The 17465-nt window shown below is 35.4% G+C and overlaps 2 protein-coding genes across 2 annotated transcripts; both read left to right on the plus strand.

Moving 5' to 3' along the window:
* Positions 1-3203: 3203 nt before the first annotated feature.
* LOC103323519 (4-coumarate--CoA ligase CCL1-like) lies at positions 3204-8154 on the plus strand. The gene is made up of 5 exons (XM_089045930.1): positions 3204-4323; positions 5053-5251; positions 6382-6595; positions 7101-7203; positions 7886-8154. Exons 1-5 carry the CDS (start codon positions 3325-3327, stop codon positions 8003-8005), a joined length of 1635 nt encoding a protein of 544 aa, XP_088902056.1. The 5' UTR covers positions 3204-3324; the 3' UTR covers positions 8006-8154.
* Positions 8155-12698: 4544 nt separating this feature from the next.
* ZFP2 (zinc finger protein 2) lies at positions 12699-13739 on the plus strand. Its single transcript, XM_008225488.2, has one exon. It carries the CDS (start codon positions 12986-12988, stop codon positions 13451-13453), a length of 468 nt encoding a protein of 155 aa, XP_008223710.2. The 5' UTR covers positions 12699-12985; the 3' UTR covers positions 13454-13739.
* Positions 13740-17465: the final 3726 nt, after the last annotated feature.

Here is a 17465-nt window from a genome sequence, read left to right on the forward strand (position 1 = left end):
TTATCCTGAGAATATTTTAATGGATTCATAGTTTACTTTTTGTTCGGGAAAGAATTTGGGAATTTGAGTAGCACCGTTGCGTAGAGCATATCGATATGAGTATGTAGACACGTAGTGGGCTTGAATCGGAGTTGTAATGAAAAAATTACAATCAAAAGAAGCATAGTGGCAAAACCGTAAATATTGAGAAAATGGATTTGTAAAAACTTGAAATTCTCTCTCCCCTCTCTCTCCCTCTTCCTTCGCAAGAAACAGCCCCCCTGTTACTATTCATCCATCCCCTTTTTGGGCTATCACTGCCACGTTCGGCCACCAAATCCTGCTGGACCGGTACCAAATCATCAAACTCGACTTCCTCTTCCTGTCCCACCCCTCAACCACCGCAGCAGCTGCCGCCATTCGCCGGAAATTACGAAAGATTGACCAATGTTTACCCAAAACTTCCGACGTTCGTTCCGGCCATTTCGGCCACCAATTTCTTCGATCTAGATATGCTTTTTCATCATCTCAATGTGTTCTAGTTGATGGTTGGGTTGTTTAGGATTGATTTCTACGTTTTAAAACTGATTTTATTGCTTAAAGTTTGGCCGATTTTCGGCTTGTGATTTAGGCAAGTTATGGTCACTTTTAGCCATGGTCCAAGAACAAAAGTTGGTACACCCATTGTCCTCATCATGTAGGAAGATAAAGTTTGATTTCTTATTCGGTTAAACAAAAATATGATTGCCAAGTCTACAAATCTTCTCGTAATAGTATTTTAAAGTGAATGTGTATAAAAATGGAATAGTTGTCAATGAGGTCTAGATTAATGGAAAAAGATATTTGATTTACAGATTAGTGGTCTCAATAAGTTCGGATTTCATAAACTCTGTCTTTAAACAAATTAATATTTAACTAATGACAGGAAAGTTAAGTCATTCACTCATAATAAAGTCTATCTTTTAAAAGCAAATATCATCGTGATCATAGAGGAGATGATTGACAATTTCTTTCTTGAGAGGAGATTGACAAGTTTATAACTGCACAAAGTTGGAGAAAAGGGTCATAACCGAGAGAGTAATATGTTTTCTTCACCAACCTTGTATTTGTAGGAAACATCAAATTCCAAGTGTCAAATAAATAATAAGAAAGAAAATGTCTTCACGAAAATGCAAGAGGTGGTAGGTGAGATTGCAACCCGAGTTAGTTGCATGGTTTTTTGGTCCTACACTTCTGGGATGCTGATAAGGATGTGCTTTATGTCAGACCATGTTTTGTTTATTTTTAATTTATTTTTAATTTTGCTTGGCTAATTAAGCTGATTGGTGCCTAAGCTAGCTTTAGAGGATTGGTTAATTTCGATAATTAATATTGAAGAGGTATTCAGAGAAGCTTCTAACAAATAAAATAAAAAATGTCAGACGCGAGATGCATGTGTTGGTTTGTTTAACACTTTTTTTTTTGTAAGGTGGTTTGTTTAACACTGAGGTAGGGATTTATGCAGGCTTTTAATCCTTAATTATTTTAGATTAATACCTCCAAATTAACAAACTAGAGCATCGTACTCTCGTATTAAACTTATATTGCAAATCAACTGTTGAGGGATGTGGATCAGTGAATAATTAATTAAAGGGAAGTTCTAACTTTTATTGGAGGTTTTTAAGTTGAAGTCCAAGTTTTTGGGACCCTCTGTACATGTATATTGTAGGTTCTACACTCCATGTATTATGTATAGTAGATTTTTACATATATATATTATATAAAAGAGCGATAATATTTTATTGATAAGATAAATAAAAAAAGATATACTTGTTATTTTACATGTTGAGGACTATAAAGTTTTCAGTGCTGTTTTTACACCCTTATTCTATTTTCCTAATCACCTTATCTTTCACCCTCTTTGTAAATTTGAAAAAACACAATCTTATCTTTCCACCCACACTATTATTCTTAAAATACCCTTTAATTATTAATTTAAACAAATTATCTTTGTTAATCATTTAATAGTTGAGATATGAAGATGATCAAGTTGTGTTTGACAGATAGGATAAATTTTTTAGCAACTGAGGGGTTGTATGTTTTTTTTTTTGGGTCAAACAATAGAATAGATTGGTTACGTGAGTTGAGGTTTTTTTCCTAAATCCTTAGAAGTCATTTTATAAAAGGATAAATTTATCTTTAAAATTTTAAAAATAAGATGAGTGAGAAAATAGAATCGGGGAGTGAAATTTTGAGAAATCAATCCATGCATAACGACAATGAAAACATTATTTCATACATAGACATTTCATGTTTTGTGCGGAAAAAGGCATTAGAATTCACAAAAGCCAAAAAAAAATATATATATATTTGTAATGATTTTTTGCCATAACTAGCCAAAATGCTCATGTAAGCTTACTTGTGTGGAGACGTGTTTTCAGAAAAGAAGCATAAATGGTTGGTTGCTCCCCTCTTTATATTTCGACTTTGAAATTGTCAAGCCTAATGTTTGGTAACCAAATATAAAAGGCATGGCCAATTAAAAGGCCTTCCAAATCCTCCGCCAACTCCCAATTGTATTATTCTTTGAATGCGGAGACAAATTGATAAAAAGGAAATACACAAAAATGGAAAAGAAAAAAAAAGAAAAAGAAAAGGAAAATGTGGAATTTGAGCCAGCGAGCCGTATATGAGCCGGCAAGTGAGCGAGTGACCTATGACGACGTCATTTTACGCGCCTTTCATCCGTGGATATGATAAGCGGTTGTAGTAGGTGAATGGTGTCGTTTACTAAATTGACCTACCAAGGGACGAGTAAAGGACTCGGCGTTAGGTGAACCCTCCGACGTGGCAGCCGATTGGTGGCTTAAGCTCTAACGTGTGGCCCACATAAACCAATCCATTTTGTTTTAATCCACTTTCCTTTCCAAACATCCCTCACCAACCCCAATTGTCATTACAATGCCCATCCCCCACAACCAAAACCACAATAACCTTCCTTGAGAGCGAATGCCTCTCCTCCACGTGTAAATACATGCGCTAAAGAGACGAGAAGTGTGTACGTGGGTTATGCTGATTGGTGCTGTGAAATACTTTGGTGACAACCAGTTAATTGAAAGAGTTAATTTGTTAATGCATTGAGACGTTATTGGACAAGTTCTGTCCCTGAGAAATTTAATAATACCAAACAAGTCCAGTTCAATTTTTCCCCCATCACCTACTTGTATATTACTTCAACCAAAACCCAAACCAAAAAAAACCAGGGAGAAGGTCTCGTGCAAGAAATCCAGCTAAACCCAACCCACTCCCCACCTCCTATTTTCTCTCTCATTTTCCCTCACTTTCCCTCCACCCAAACACACCCCAATGGATCACCCAAATGATCACCAGTTCATTTTCCGGTCCAAACTCCCCGATATTTACATCCCCAACCACCTCCCTCTCCACACCTACTGCTTCGAAAACATCTCCCAGTTCAAAGACCGCCCCTGCCTCATTAACGGCAACACCGGCGAGACCTACACCTACGCCGACGTCGAGCTCACTTCACGCAAAGTCGCGGCGGGGCTCGACAAGCTCGGCATTCACCAGCACGACGTCGTCATGCTCCTCCTCCAGAACTGCCCCGAATTCGCCTTGGCATTCCTCGGGGCTTCGCGCATCGGGGCGGCGGTAACCACCGCGAACCCGTTCTACACGCCCGCCGAGGTAGTCAAGCAGGCAAAGGCCTCGACCACGAAGCTCATCATAACGCAATCAGCTTACGTCGACAAAGTCAAAGACTTCGCCATAAAAAATGACGTCAAGATCATGGTTGTTGATGAGTCACCAGCCGACGACGTGTCGGTTCATCATTTCTCGGAGCTGACCACAGCGGACGAGAATGAAATCCCGGCGGTGAAAATAAACCCGGACGACGTCGTTGCGCTGCCGTATTCTTCCGGGACCACGGGGCTCCCGAAAGGAGTTTTGTTGACGCACAAGGTGCTGGTGACCAGCGTGGCGCAACAAGTGGATGGGGAGAACCCAAATTTGTATTTTCATGAGGAGGACGTGATCCTCTGTGTGCTTCCTCTGTTCCATATCTACTCCCTCAACTCGGTGTTCCTTTGCGGACTCAGAGTTGGGGCGGCGATTTTGATCATGCAGAAGTTTGAGATTGGCAAGCTGTTGGAGCTTGTGGAGAGATGTAAGGTGACCATTGCGCCTTTTGTGCCTCCGATCGTTTTGACTATTGCCAAGAGCCCGGACTTGCATCGGTATGACTTGTCCTCGATACGGATGGTGATGTCCGGGGCGGCGCCGATGGGGAAGGAACTTGAGGATGCTGTGAGGACTAAGCTGCCTAATGCCAAACTTGGACAGGTAATATCAATTTTTTTCTTGCTGATTTGTCATAGCTCCCTATGTGGTTGGAGATCCCATATGATATCCTCAATCATGTTTTGCAAACTTTTAGTTGGTGACACCATTGTCCATTTGGGTGGGGCCTATTTTTTATAGTGAGAGTAAGACATGGGTGTTGGTCGGCCGATGATGAAACTTACTTACAATGCATCAACAATTGACAATCATTTATGAACGCAAACGACTGTTTCTTGTGTTATAACTCTTTGAAAGCAATGCTAGAGAAATAACATATTGTTTTAATTTACTGAATAACGCTAGAGGCAAAACGGTTTTAGACCATATTAATTATGTGACAATCTGGTTATTACACTTGTTACATCAATTTTGTGATAAGTTGGTAATTAATTATATTACGTGTCATATAATATGGTTCATTTAACAAAGACGGTTTGAGTAGAACTAATGGTATTGTTGAGTTGGATTTAGTCAAGCACGTTGAGTGTTAATTTGGATTAAAATGTGTACTTTGAATGTTCCCTGTTGATTACGTATGACCCTTGAGGGCCCAGTCTTATAAAACGTTTTCTCTTATCAAAAAGTGATTTTGGCATTGTTAAAAATACTCCCAAATAGATGTTTTTAGTTGTCAACTCCAAACAATGTCTTAGCAAAAGTACAATTGAATTTAGACAACGATCCTACAAAATATGAAATAACGTTTTGTAATGTCCAAATTTATATTAGGGGTATGGAATGACAGAGGCGGGACCCGTGCTGTCAATGTGCTTAGCATTTGCAAAGGAACCATTTGAGATAAAATCAGGTGCATGCGGGACCGTCGTAAGAAATGCTGAGATGAAGATCGTGGACCCTGACACTGGTGCTTCGCTTCCCCGAAATCAATCTGGGGAGATTTGCATCAGAGGCAGCCAAATCATGAAAGGTAAACCGTAGACAATTACATGTAATTAAAAATTAATTTTCTTAAATTTTTAGGACAAGAGCTAAGCACGGATTATAGATCTGATATTAGTTAATTTTCTTCTTAAATTTTGCTGCCTTTCATGCATCTATCTGTCTCTTCATGCACGCGGTTGTGCTTTGCGAGGTTAACGTGTATATAAAATATTTGTTTCACAAATAAAATAAGAAACCAGCTGTCAGTTAATTAATCAATTTAAATCTAGAATGTATGACTGAGTAATCTGATATTTGATTTAAAAGTCAACTTGCAAAATTGGAGAAAAAGAAGTGTACAAATGCACATAAACAAGTTGCTAAGAATTTCTTTTCTGGGTAGACCAAATTACTGGTGAAAGGGAATATATTGGTTGTGTTTGGGTGGACGAAACCACTGGTGAATGGGCCTTGCAAAGACTTGACCGAGTCTGTGGTCCTTGCCAACACTTGATTATTTACTAAACGACCCACATTTTCGACATGACCCAATGCATTTTTATTTATCATTTACAAAAAGAATTAGGTGGTAAATTGTATGTCAAACATTTTTCTAATATGTTTATTTATTTGAGTATATTGTTTTTGCTTTTATTAATGCATCAATATTAAAATGATTTCGATTTCTGACTTCTCATACATTTACAAAAATATACGAAATAAAAAAGTAAGCGAATTTCATATTAGAATTCATAGTTCAATTTATGAAAAATTAGAAATTAGATTAATTAGGTAGGTAGTTGATCCCGTAATCGTTCATTCTCTCTCATATTTCTTACTTTCTCAATTCATTACTTCCTAAATTCTAAGTAAAATAAACATGAATGCCTAACAATATAGTACACATCAATTCATTTGAGTAGGAGATGTAGTTGAGCGGTCTCTTAATCTTAAAGTAACCAATAATTTTCCAATCACATGGCTACTGAGCTTCTGGGTCTTCAAATCACATGTATTATAACTACAGCACTTGCTTGAGGACCACAGAAAGTGTATGATGATGAGTACTTATCCAAAATGATTTGACTTTTTTTTTTTTTTGTGGTTAAATTTTGTTCACCCAAAAGTTAATTTTCAAATAAACTTAGCATAGCTTGGGGCTTATTTGTGATGCAGGTTACCTTAATGACCCTGAGGCCACAGAGAGAACCATAGATAAAGAGGGCTGGTTGCACACAGGTGATATAGGCTACATCGATGATGATGATGAGCTCTTCATCGTTGATCGGTTAAAGGAACTCATCAAATACAAAGGTTTCCAAGTGGCCCCCGCTGAGCTTGAAGCCATGTTGATTGCCCACCCCAACATCTCAGATGCTGCTGTTGTACCGTAAGTTACCCTACCTACACGCTACCACATTCTATATGTTAGATAAAACTTCATGCTTTTTGTTAGTGGACCATGTCTGTACTTTTATTAGCCGGCAGCTCCCAAAGCAGATTTGGACCCTAATTGCAACCTGACCAATAATGTTATATCATGTGGAAGTATTATCATGCGTGTAGTGTTATTGGCCAAGAATAGCAAAATAGTACTATCACCGTATTATTGTCATTGTAAAGAGATAAGACTTGTTTGTATCATGGGGGCTCAAGATTTTTAGTTGGAGTAGGGCACGCATTTAATAAAGGGTGGGGAATTGAAACTTCGGAGATGGGTAGACGGAGAATTCGAACTTGTGAGCTACAAAATTTACTTGGGAATTTTTGTGGTTTTTCCCATAGGCGTATATATAATTTCAGATTTGTGATGCAAATAGTTTTTGGGTCATTAGGTAGACCAATCGTGAACAATGTAAAATTTTAATGACTTGTTTAATATGTGTTGGTTTCAGTATGAAAGATGAAGCTGCAGGAGAAATTCCTGTTGCATTTGTTGTAAGATCAAACGGTTCCAAGATCTCCGAAGAGGACATCAAGCAATACATCTCAAAACAGGTACCCTTTTTTATTCAATCACATTAGACATTGCAAACGAATACCACATAATACATGTTGCTTGAACTAATAACCTATTTTGCTTAATTTTCATTGGCTAGCTAATTGGAGAAGGTAGGGCAATTTAGATATTATTAGGTATGCCCCAAGAACACACGTGGCATAATGTTGGCATTGTCAACTGTCCAGCTGGTTTGAGACCCAAAAAAAAATGTCATTAGTCGATTCTTCTAATAGTGAAAATTATTATGGAAATTGACTTTTAGATAAATGCATGCCTATCCGTTTTTAGGTTTCTCTATCACCGAAATATTAGATAGATAACCTTGCCTTTTAATTTGTATTGGTTAGGGCTTCTGGTTTTTCGGGGCTTGTCCCCCCCATTTTATCAATTAAAAAAAATTAGATAGATAACCTTGAATATTTTCTTCAATTTATTTATTTATTTATTATTAGATTTTATGAACGATCAATCTTTATCTTAATCAACGAAGGAGGAGGAGAGATTCAAACTCGATTTCTTTTAACATTATGAAGGAGATTCGAACTTTAGTTCTCTTTTACGATGAGACAGAATTCAAGCTGAAAATTCTAGGCGATCCTATGTGTGCACATATACTTTCTTACAAGTTATGAATTTTTTAAGTAATTTTTTTGTGATTGTTACGTGTTATATGTGCAGGTGGTGTTCTATAAGAGAATTGGTCGGGTTTTCTTCACAGACAAAATACCCATAGCACCTTCTGGCAAAATCTTGAGAAAAGACTTGAGAGCAAGGCTGGCTGCAGGCCTACCCAATTAGGGTTTCAAGGTGACAAGTTTATAGGAAAATATCAAGACTACCTCATATGTGTGAAGATGAAACAAATATCAATGCTTTATGGTGTTGGAAATTATATATTATTAAATATTATTTAATTTCTATAGTGAATGAAAAATAAGTTTCCAAAAGAGGTGTGTCTTACTATTTGGTTTGCATTTGGTCATCCTTTGAAGTGCAGTAATTAATTAAAGGATTTTTTCAGCCGTTTTTCTCCTTGAACTATGACCCTAATCAAACTAAACCTCCTAAATTAACTGACTCGAATTAATTAAAACAGTCAATTTAGCCCTTATCGTCAAAATTTTCTAATTTCATTAATTTTTCCATCCAAAAAGTCATGTGAAGGACACATGACTTACTATTTGAATTTTTTATATTATTATATTGAAAAATATTGTGAAAACAAAACAAATTAAAAAATAAACGTAAAAAATGAAAAAACCCAAACCCATCTTCTCCATCACGCTCCATTAAAAAATCTTCTCTATCATCAACTTCCATTGTTGAGAACACAAAAGTCATCAAACTAGAAGAACTAAACACTTTTTTTAAAAGAAAGTGTTGGATTAATTGGATGTTTGTTGTTCCAAAAAAAAAATGATTTTTTTTTTTTTATATAATTTTAATTCTTAAATATGGGCCCTTGTATTGTTAAAGATTTAAAGTGGTTATTATTTGGTCCCTTGTATTTTTAAACTCTCAAAAAATCCATTTAATATTGGCTTGAACAATTATATATATAATTTGAGGCCCTTGATCCGAGGCCTTAAGCCGTCTCCGTCGGGCCCCAGGCTCAAGGCCGGCCTTTGACCCTCCTCTCATCACCCTCCTTCCATCGTCTCCACTCCTTGGGCAGACCCTCCTCTCTCGGACAACCAATCCTACTTTTATTCAAGTTTTTTCTTTTCTCTAATAATATTATGATTTACTTTTAATGAATTTATAATAGTTTTAGATTCATTAAGTTTTTTATTATTAATTTTAAAAAGGTTTATAGGTTTTCAAAAGAAAAAAAATGTTTTATCATGTTTCTTTAATAACAAATTTAGCAGCATGAGCAAACATTGGCTAACGGTTATAAACACAAGGATTGAATTGGCCAAATTAAAAATATAAGGACTAAACAGGTCAATATAGTAAAACACAGCGACCATTTTTGCATTTAAGCATTTTCTTAATAACAAGAGAAGAGACTTTTAGAAACCCTCTTATGATTTGTTCGAGACCAAGCACCCCACAATAGTTAAACCTTTTCAATTGATCGATCCAGAGATGAAACAAAAATAAAGTGCAGAAAGTGGGGAGCCAATTGAAAGTGGATTGAAGCAGGATCCTACTTTCTCTAACTCATGGCAGCCAAGCAGCACTAAAATACAAAGTTGGGTTTCAACATCAAAGGCTTTGAAAGAGATGAGGTTTATATCCTTTTGGAGCTCACACGAGTTTGATTTCAACCACATATCATGACTCTACACAAAGCTGAAATCCACATCCACAAGAATATATGTATACCAGACCAGAGAGAGAGAGAGAGAGAGAGAGAGAGAGATGGATATGGAACATAGTAAAATGGATGACGTACGACATTCGATGATGAGCAATGCACAGTGAGAGTCATTATCTACGTGTATGCAGAAAATAAAAGCAAATGAGTCATCGGACTCATGGACGTTCGATTGATGAGCGAAGCACAGTAAGAGTCATTATCCACGTGTATTGCAGAAAATAAAAGCAAATGAGTCATCGGACTCAGGCCGTCCATGAACCCACCTTAATCTATAAAAAGCCGACAAAACACAAACATGTCCACTACCATCCTCATCTTACTTTGATCTTCATAAGATATTGCCGTATCCAAACGCAGAACTGGAGGCTCCTCACCTCAATTGCTCTTGTCTATATACATGCCGCTTTTCCATGTGACTCTCTAATTTATTTAATTTCATTTTTCAAGTTTTCTCTAACGACATATTTGGTGTATGAGATTGGATTGATTCATAAGGTAGAATTGAATTAGGATGGATAATACTAATTCAATGATGTCTGGTAGCACACATAATTAAGGGGTTGGATTAACAAAATATTTACATGGCCTGACAGAATTAGACATAATGCAATCCAACTTAATCCCAACCTTTCGGTGTGATTTATAATGCTACTCTATTTGGGTCTAGTAGGATTAGACATAATCCAATCCATGTTGTTTTTAGACCGCCAAACATTTGACTAGGATTATAAATCCTGCTCATCAAAAAACATGATTGATAAAAAAAAAAATTGAAAAGAAACTAAACAAAACTTGATTTGTACCAACTAGGGTTTTTTCTTTCTAAAATTATATATATTACTGATGAAATTGTAATCCAGGCTCGTTTAGTTGCTCGACTTGAATTTGATTAAAGTTGAGTTCAAGCTATTTTTTATGAATCCCACCCACTAGGCCCACCCCGAAATGTGTTTGTTAAACCAATTATCAACATTTATAAGTGTCCAAGCAGCCAATGAAAGAGAAGAAGAAAGGAAAATCCACCGTTCGTAAATGCATTTATGTGTAGAATATAACTTGATAATTGAGTCTCATACAGTCCCATGTGTTTTGGGATTGTTAAAGTACTTGAAGAGGGACAGATAACGGTAGGTGGTTCAAGAGGGAGGAATTAATGTTCCTTGGAAAGATCTCTTATGGTGATTTTGGATTAGCAAGACACAGAAAGAGTACGCAGTTTCTTGGTTTCTGTTGTGTCTGGGATTCAAAGACAAAGTTCACCGCAATCATTGCCGACCTGCAAGATTATGATCCCACAATCATGGTGTAATCCAATTTCTTATTATGTTTGTTTATGATTAACAAGATTATACCTTGACCTGAGCTATATTTTACCACCTCTTTGGGAGCACACAGTGGAATTAATTTGTCTGCCAGTGCTATTATATCCCTTAACCCATGTGCTCGGCTCGCTTATTGTCCTCTGGATATTATATATAGTAATTCTGAAAAAAACAAAACAAAACATCATTAGTTAGACTAAAACTTACTTAGCATAACAAAAACTAAAAACAGGTTGAACTTGCTGCATGCCGAAAAAATGTAGGCCCACCCTCTGGTAATGGCAAAACTATTAGTATAGTGCATATTTACTTGATTGCCGAGACTATACTCTTTAGAGAGGTGAGATCCGCGTAGGATTCATCTATTTTATTTTTTAATTAATGACGGAGAAGGGATCGAATTCGAAACTTTTTCATCTTTTGAAATAGAAACACCACTAAACTAAGTACTAAGTTTAGAGAGTTGATAGTATAATTTATTTTATAAGTAAAATTTCATCTTTGTTATAATGTGATAAGTAAATATGTCACATATACATAATGTTAATCTAATAATCACATATATGATATATATATATATATAATTTAATTGAGTGGTGAAATTATATCGGATTCAAATATATATATATTTTTTTTATAGATATGATCTTTGAATGAATATCTACAAAATAAATGGTTTGAATTAGTGAAATACAATGCGAAGTATGCCTTACAAGAGTGTCCCTCAAATACACTTATTTGAGAAATCCCTCAATGAAAACTCTATATATATATATATATATATATACACTATTCTTAGCACTTCCTTGGAGCAATTTTATAATCTTCCTACAACCATGTCATGTGCAAAAAACCGCAAAAGGTTAATTCTAAAGACAAACAAAATCCCAAATTTGTAATTTGCTTACCAGCAGACAGAAAGCATGCTTATACAATTATCTTATGAATTCAGGAAGTGGATATTATATGGCATTAGATTGACGTACGTAATTGAACTTTGAACTTTGGAAGTGAATCATCAGAAGGAAAGAGCCATGAAATTGCTCATAATAAAATTCCAAACATAAAGAAATTAGAAATTCAACATGTCTTTTGACAACTCTGACCATTAACCTAAGACTTGTACATGTAGATGGTAGAAATTCCAAACATCATGACGGTGGTATTTGATCAATTAATTATACAAGGTGATTATATATCAATTATTGTTCCTTGTTTAGACTAGTTAAGATGGTTTATCTTGTTTGCCATTAAGTACTTATAATAGAAATTTGATAAGATATTGCATCATCTCTAGACTCTTAGAGATAAGGGAGGTAGGGAATTGTCAAAAAAGATTGGTCCCATGATTAGATGGGTAAATAAATCAAATCTTTTGCAGGAGATAGTACATGATATTTATTAAATAAAGCTCTTTACATTATAAAGTACAAATAAGTTTACCATTCTCTTGCTATATTGTTAGATGTTTATATTTTCAAAGAATTTGAATAAAAAATTAAGTTTTGATACAAGCGATATTAAAGAAGAGGGGAGTCGAACTTAAGACCTTAGGTTCAGTAGAGTAAATGCTCTTAATCACTTGAGCTACAAGTTCTTTGCTACGAATTAAGTTTAGTTCTCAAGTTTTTTGCGAATTACGAATTAAGTTTAGTTCTTGTCTTGAGGTTAAAAGTTGTAAAATATAAGTATTTGTTTAACAACGCGATTTATTATCCTCTAATTTGGTAAGTTTATTATCCTCTAATTAGTTATAAAAGGAACGCTGTAGAATTAATTATTTCGCATGGACCGACAGGAGATTGTAATGCTGCCATTAATGGAGGCGACAACACTTCGATTCCCCACTGATCTTTGCAGCAAACTGTCTCTGTCTCTCTCTCTCTCTCTCTGAGACACACACACACACAGACACTATTATAAGGCCACCTCCATTTCACTGCATTTACTATTTGTGGTTACAGGAATGGTGATGCTTTAAGCCTCATGATATAATCCCAGAAAAACCCTCCCTCTACTTCACATTAATCTCCTCTCTTCAATCTTCCCTAGCCTAGTTACCTTGCTTGCTCCTAGCTACAGCTATTTTCCCTCAACCTCTCTCTCTCTCTCTCTCTCTCTCTCTCTCGCATGGATTTTCGGCCCAATACTTCTCTTCATCTAAGCCTACCCAACGACCAAGTCAATTTAGATCTTGTCCTGGAGCCATCATACACGTCTTCCTCATCATCTCTCAGTCCTTCAGAACAACCGCGTGTGTTTTCTTGCAACTATTGCCAGAGAAAGTTTTACAGCTCACAAGCACTTGGAGGCCACCAAAATGCTCACAAGCTCGAGCGGACTTTAGCCAAGAAAAGCAGAGAGCAGCTAAGCTCCGCTGCCCGAGCTCATGGAGGCTCGAACCAGAGGCCTGCAGGGTCTAATAGCTTCAGCGATTCAAGTCATCCAAGGCAAATTCACGAGGCACATAATCTTGGTGGGTTGAAAGAACATCAAGGACATGCTGGTAGGTTTGCTGGCCATATGAACTGTGGATATAGGCCTGAGAATAATGTTGAGGAGGAGATTGGCCACCTTGACTTGTCTTTGAGGCTTTAAGTTAGATTTGCACACATTAAATTTTCAAATTACTTTATGATGTGATGGAGTTTCATATGTTAAATTTTCAAATTAGATTCTGGAAATTTATCATATTATTATATATTTTTATGAAGAAAATAGATGAGAGTGAGGACCAAAGACACAAACGAACAAAACTAATGAGATAGTGCAGTGTACGGTTTCCTCTTGTTTCGAACATTGTAAGTTCCAACATGTTTTGTTCATACAAGACATATATTCATGATTCAACTCAATTAATGGGTATATTTTTGTTTAAGCATAATTCCTTGGAATGCTTCGATGAAATAAGTTGTCTTATAAATCCTATTATTGTCTGTTATCATAACATGTCAGATTATTTTGTACAGTTGTTTTTATTTATATATAATCATGCGTAGAACATTGTGCTAAGTATATATGATCGCTCGTATAAACAAATGTCAATTGTTGATGTATAATCAACTATAAAAACATGACTTATATTGAACCGAGGTGGATGGAATGAAAACCTATAAGCTGAGAACTTACTATTCCCAACGTTGTCTCATGATCTGCATCGATATCTTCTATTTTTGTAGAAAAAATCAAGAATCCACCTTACAAGAATTAGTGAAAATGGGAAAACAGTTTTAATCATCCAGGTATATATGTATGATCATCATGATAGTTTACTGTACATGTCTACAATTTTGTGCCAAACAAATTAATTGGATCCTTGAAAAACTGTACTGGATAATCCCCAGTTTATGATCACATGACTAAAACATTCAAAATCATAATCATCACCGAAGTTCTTGTACTCCATCTGTTTGTTACAGTGTCAATATATATATATATATATATATATATATATATATATGAAAGCGAAAAAGTGATGGCACTGTTGAGTATGCCATTGTGGCTTTATATATATGTGTGCGCGCACACACTGTCAAAATCTCTTAGGCATAAGAAACCGATGTGGGTAGATAGGCAAGATGAACTTCATATGTTGAGTAACTTGATTTCAGTGCAGCTGCATGAGTATTAATTAGTCAATTGCCAACCACCAATTGCTGGGTTTCAATGATGGGAGCATTTTTGCTCACCACTTTAACCCAAAGTATATACTCACCACCCTTCTCAACACTTGACATGTGTCCCTAAGCATAACCATGGTTACATAAATCAAAGTAAAAAGTTAACTATGGTTATGCTTATGAACACGTGTTAAATATTAAGAAAGGTAGTGAACATACACCTTAGGTTATAGTGGTGAGTAAAAATATTTCCTCCAATGATAATGGTCATTCATTAGATCCTTGCAAGTCATAAATGAGTTTTTCCATTGTGTTTTTCGGTGAGAAATAAATATGATGTTGTCAAAATATGCTCTCTTCCGAGGAGGATTCATATTATTGTCCGTCATGTTTGTCAGAATTGGATAATTCTAATTGTTTTTCTTGGCAGCAACGGATCCACATGCAGGCTTGTGGCGGTCATGGCCCCCGTTTGATAAACTTTTCATTTTCACTTTTTCTGAAAATTGAAAACTGAAACATGTTTGGTAACAATTTTTATTTTCTGTATTCAAAGGAGTGAAATCTAGTTTGCAAAATCATCTTTATGTATTCTGCACTTTAGTTACCAAAGCTCGGTATTTGGGACCTCTCGACTTGGACACGGCTGCGAACCCAGTTTGAGCTTCGGGACCTCCAAATCCAAAATTCACAAAAAATCATTATAACTACAAAAATTTCACAAAAAAATACTATCAACTCTTTATAACATGCACTTTCGTTCCCAAGTTTATAATCCATCCAAAACTCACAATTTGACCCCAATTTTTTTTTTAAAGTTGCACATAAAATTGAAATAAGTGATCAAACAGCTTTTGAATAGTTTTCAATTTTTTTAGTTTTTTAAAACTAAAATTGGTTACCGAACAAGTTTCTTATTTTCAATTTTTAAAAAAATAAAAAATAAAATGGTTATCAAATGAACCTTTATGTGAGCGAGCTATCTATAGTCACAAGAAAAATAGGAGGTTGTTTATTGTAATAAAACCGAAACACTAGTGATGTCGATTGAGGAAATGTGGTTTTGTGGAGGATCCATTCATGTAAGGTACAACTCTAACACACGGAGTAATTTTTAGGTGCAAAGGACTCACTTGTAGTGGTTTCCAGTAAATACTCTCCTCAGGAAAGGTCCCGAGTTCAAGTCCTAGCATCCTATAGTGTGTGTAAGTTTGGTGTGTTATCGCTCCTCTTAATAAAAAAAATCAATGAGCCTTGTATTAGCAATTGTTTGTTTGCAGTACAAATATGACTCAATATGAACAATGAAAATAGCCATTCATACGGCGTACAAAGTGGTGCTACACCACCTAATGTGCCAAATGTATCACTTACTGGGTCAAATAAATATGGGTTATGATGAACCAATGAGTGTGGTATTTGCATTGAGTACTAGTTTGGACTGTAATAAAACCCTCCACACTAGTGCTAGATAATTGTATTTGTCCTCCATTTGGATATGGAGGACAATTGTTGGAATAAGCAATGGTCTTTTTCCTCATTGTGAATGTGACAATTGTTTAATTATAAAGCAATTTTTTTAATATAATTTGAATAAGCATTTGAAAGAGAATTAATTTATGGCCTTCGATCCACATAATAACAAAAGAAATTAGCGGTACTTTTGCAAGGTTCCTGTATTGTGGTAGAACAAAATAGTGAATTGGAATATGAATTGTATTACAACGCATCCAATTATACGCCACGGATTTTTAAAAAGATATATTAATATTTTAATGGGTGGGAGGAAGACTTTTGCAAGGATGAGAAGACATGATGGGATCTACCACTTATAGGTCATGAACATTCTCTGTTGTGGTAGAAAATTAATGTCAATATCCACTTCGACTACAGTTACGTGATCTGTGTTTAATCCGTAACTAATACCTTTTAATCATGGGTAGTTTGTAGCTAACATCATTATAGACCACGACTGTATCAATGACTTATAATGAAGTTTTCTAGTAGTGACAACCAAAGAGATAAAGGGAAAATTTTGTAGTTGTACATTAAATGATCAACTATTAACGTTTGATGTGCTTCAGTAATGTAATGTAATTTGAATATAAGCGATCATCTAAACTATAAGAGGGATGCCGTTTCTCTCTCTCACACACACACACTACCAAGGTGTCATGGAGTTTGGCGGAACAGTAGGAAATATGAATTTAAAGATAATAATAATTCTCAACAGACTTGTTATAATCAAATACAATAACAAATTACATGAAATTAATGTAAATCAACAAACACAAATAGAAATAATGACAACTTTAGCGATTGAGGTTTGCAAAAATTGCAATATCCTAAAGACAGACTTCGCCCATGTCCTTGTGCTCGCAGTTCTATAGGTGTATGTATCCCATGATTCAACAATCGATAATTCTAAATTGAAGCACTTCAATTTAAGACTCTGGCGACCCAATTATATATTTATACTCTCAAGGCACTTAGGAAGGAAACATGAAGATTGATACTCTAACATAGCATGAGTGGAGAAAACTCCTTTTCAACACCACTTTGGAATGTCATATATCTTAGGTTTATATAGAACCCAAGTGACTTTTTTGGAATAGCAATGGTGGTTGTTCACTAATTGACGCCACCCATGCAAAAGGAAAGATGCAACTCCCTTAATTGAATTGCATCAGGTTTGTATGTTATGAGACTTTTCATATTTTAAACATAATAACTGTTTTTATTACACATTAAAATTTAAATATTATAATATATAATTTCCAACATCTTAGATTACTGGTCTGCAAATCAAGACCTTTCTTCACTAGATTAGACCCATCAACATAATGTAATGCTATATGTGTAACAAATCTAATTCGCCAACATCAGGTTTGTATGCTATGGGACTTTTCATATTTTAAACATAATAACTGTTTTCATTCACACATTAAAATTTAAATATTATAATATTTCATCAATATTATAATATATAA

The sequence above is a fragment of the Prunus mume genome, linkage group LG2 (assembly GCF_029339155.1).
Source record: "Prunus mume cultivar Tortuosa linkage group LG2, ASM2933915v1, whole genome shotgun sequence".
NCBI classification, from domain to species: Eukaryota; Viridiplantae; Streptophyta; class Magnoliopsida; order Rosales; family Rosaceae; genus Prunus; species Prunus mume.

Bases quoted from the DNA above. Each gene is read 5' to 3' on its own strand.
- ZFP2 (XM_008225488.2), top strand. From the start codon at position 12,986: ATGGATTTTCGGCCCAATACTTCTCTTCATCTAAGCCTACCCAACGAC.
- LOC103323519 (XM_089045930.1), top strand. From the start codon at position 3,325: ATGGATCACCCAAATGATCACCAGTTCATTTTCCGGTCCAAACTCCCC. The intron at 5,252-6,381 runs GTAAACCGTAGA...TTTGTGATGCAG, and splicing joins AGGCAGCCAAATCATGAAAG to GTTACCTTAATGACCCTGAG. The intron at 7,204-7,885 runs GTACCCTTTTTT...TTATATGTGCAG, and splicing joins AGCAATACATCTCAAAACAG to GTGGTGTTCTATAAGAGAAT.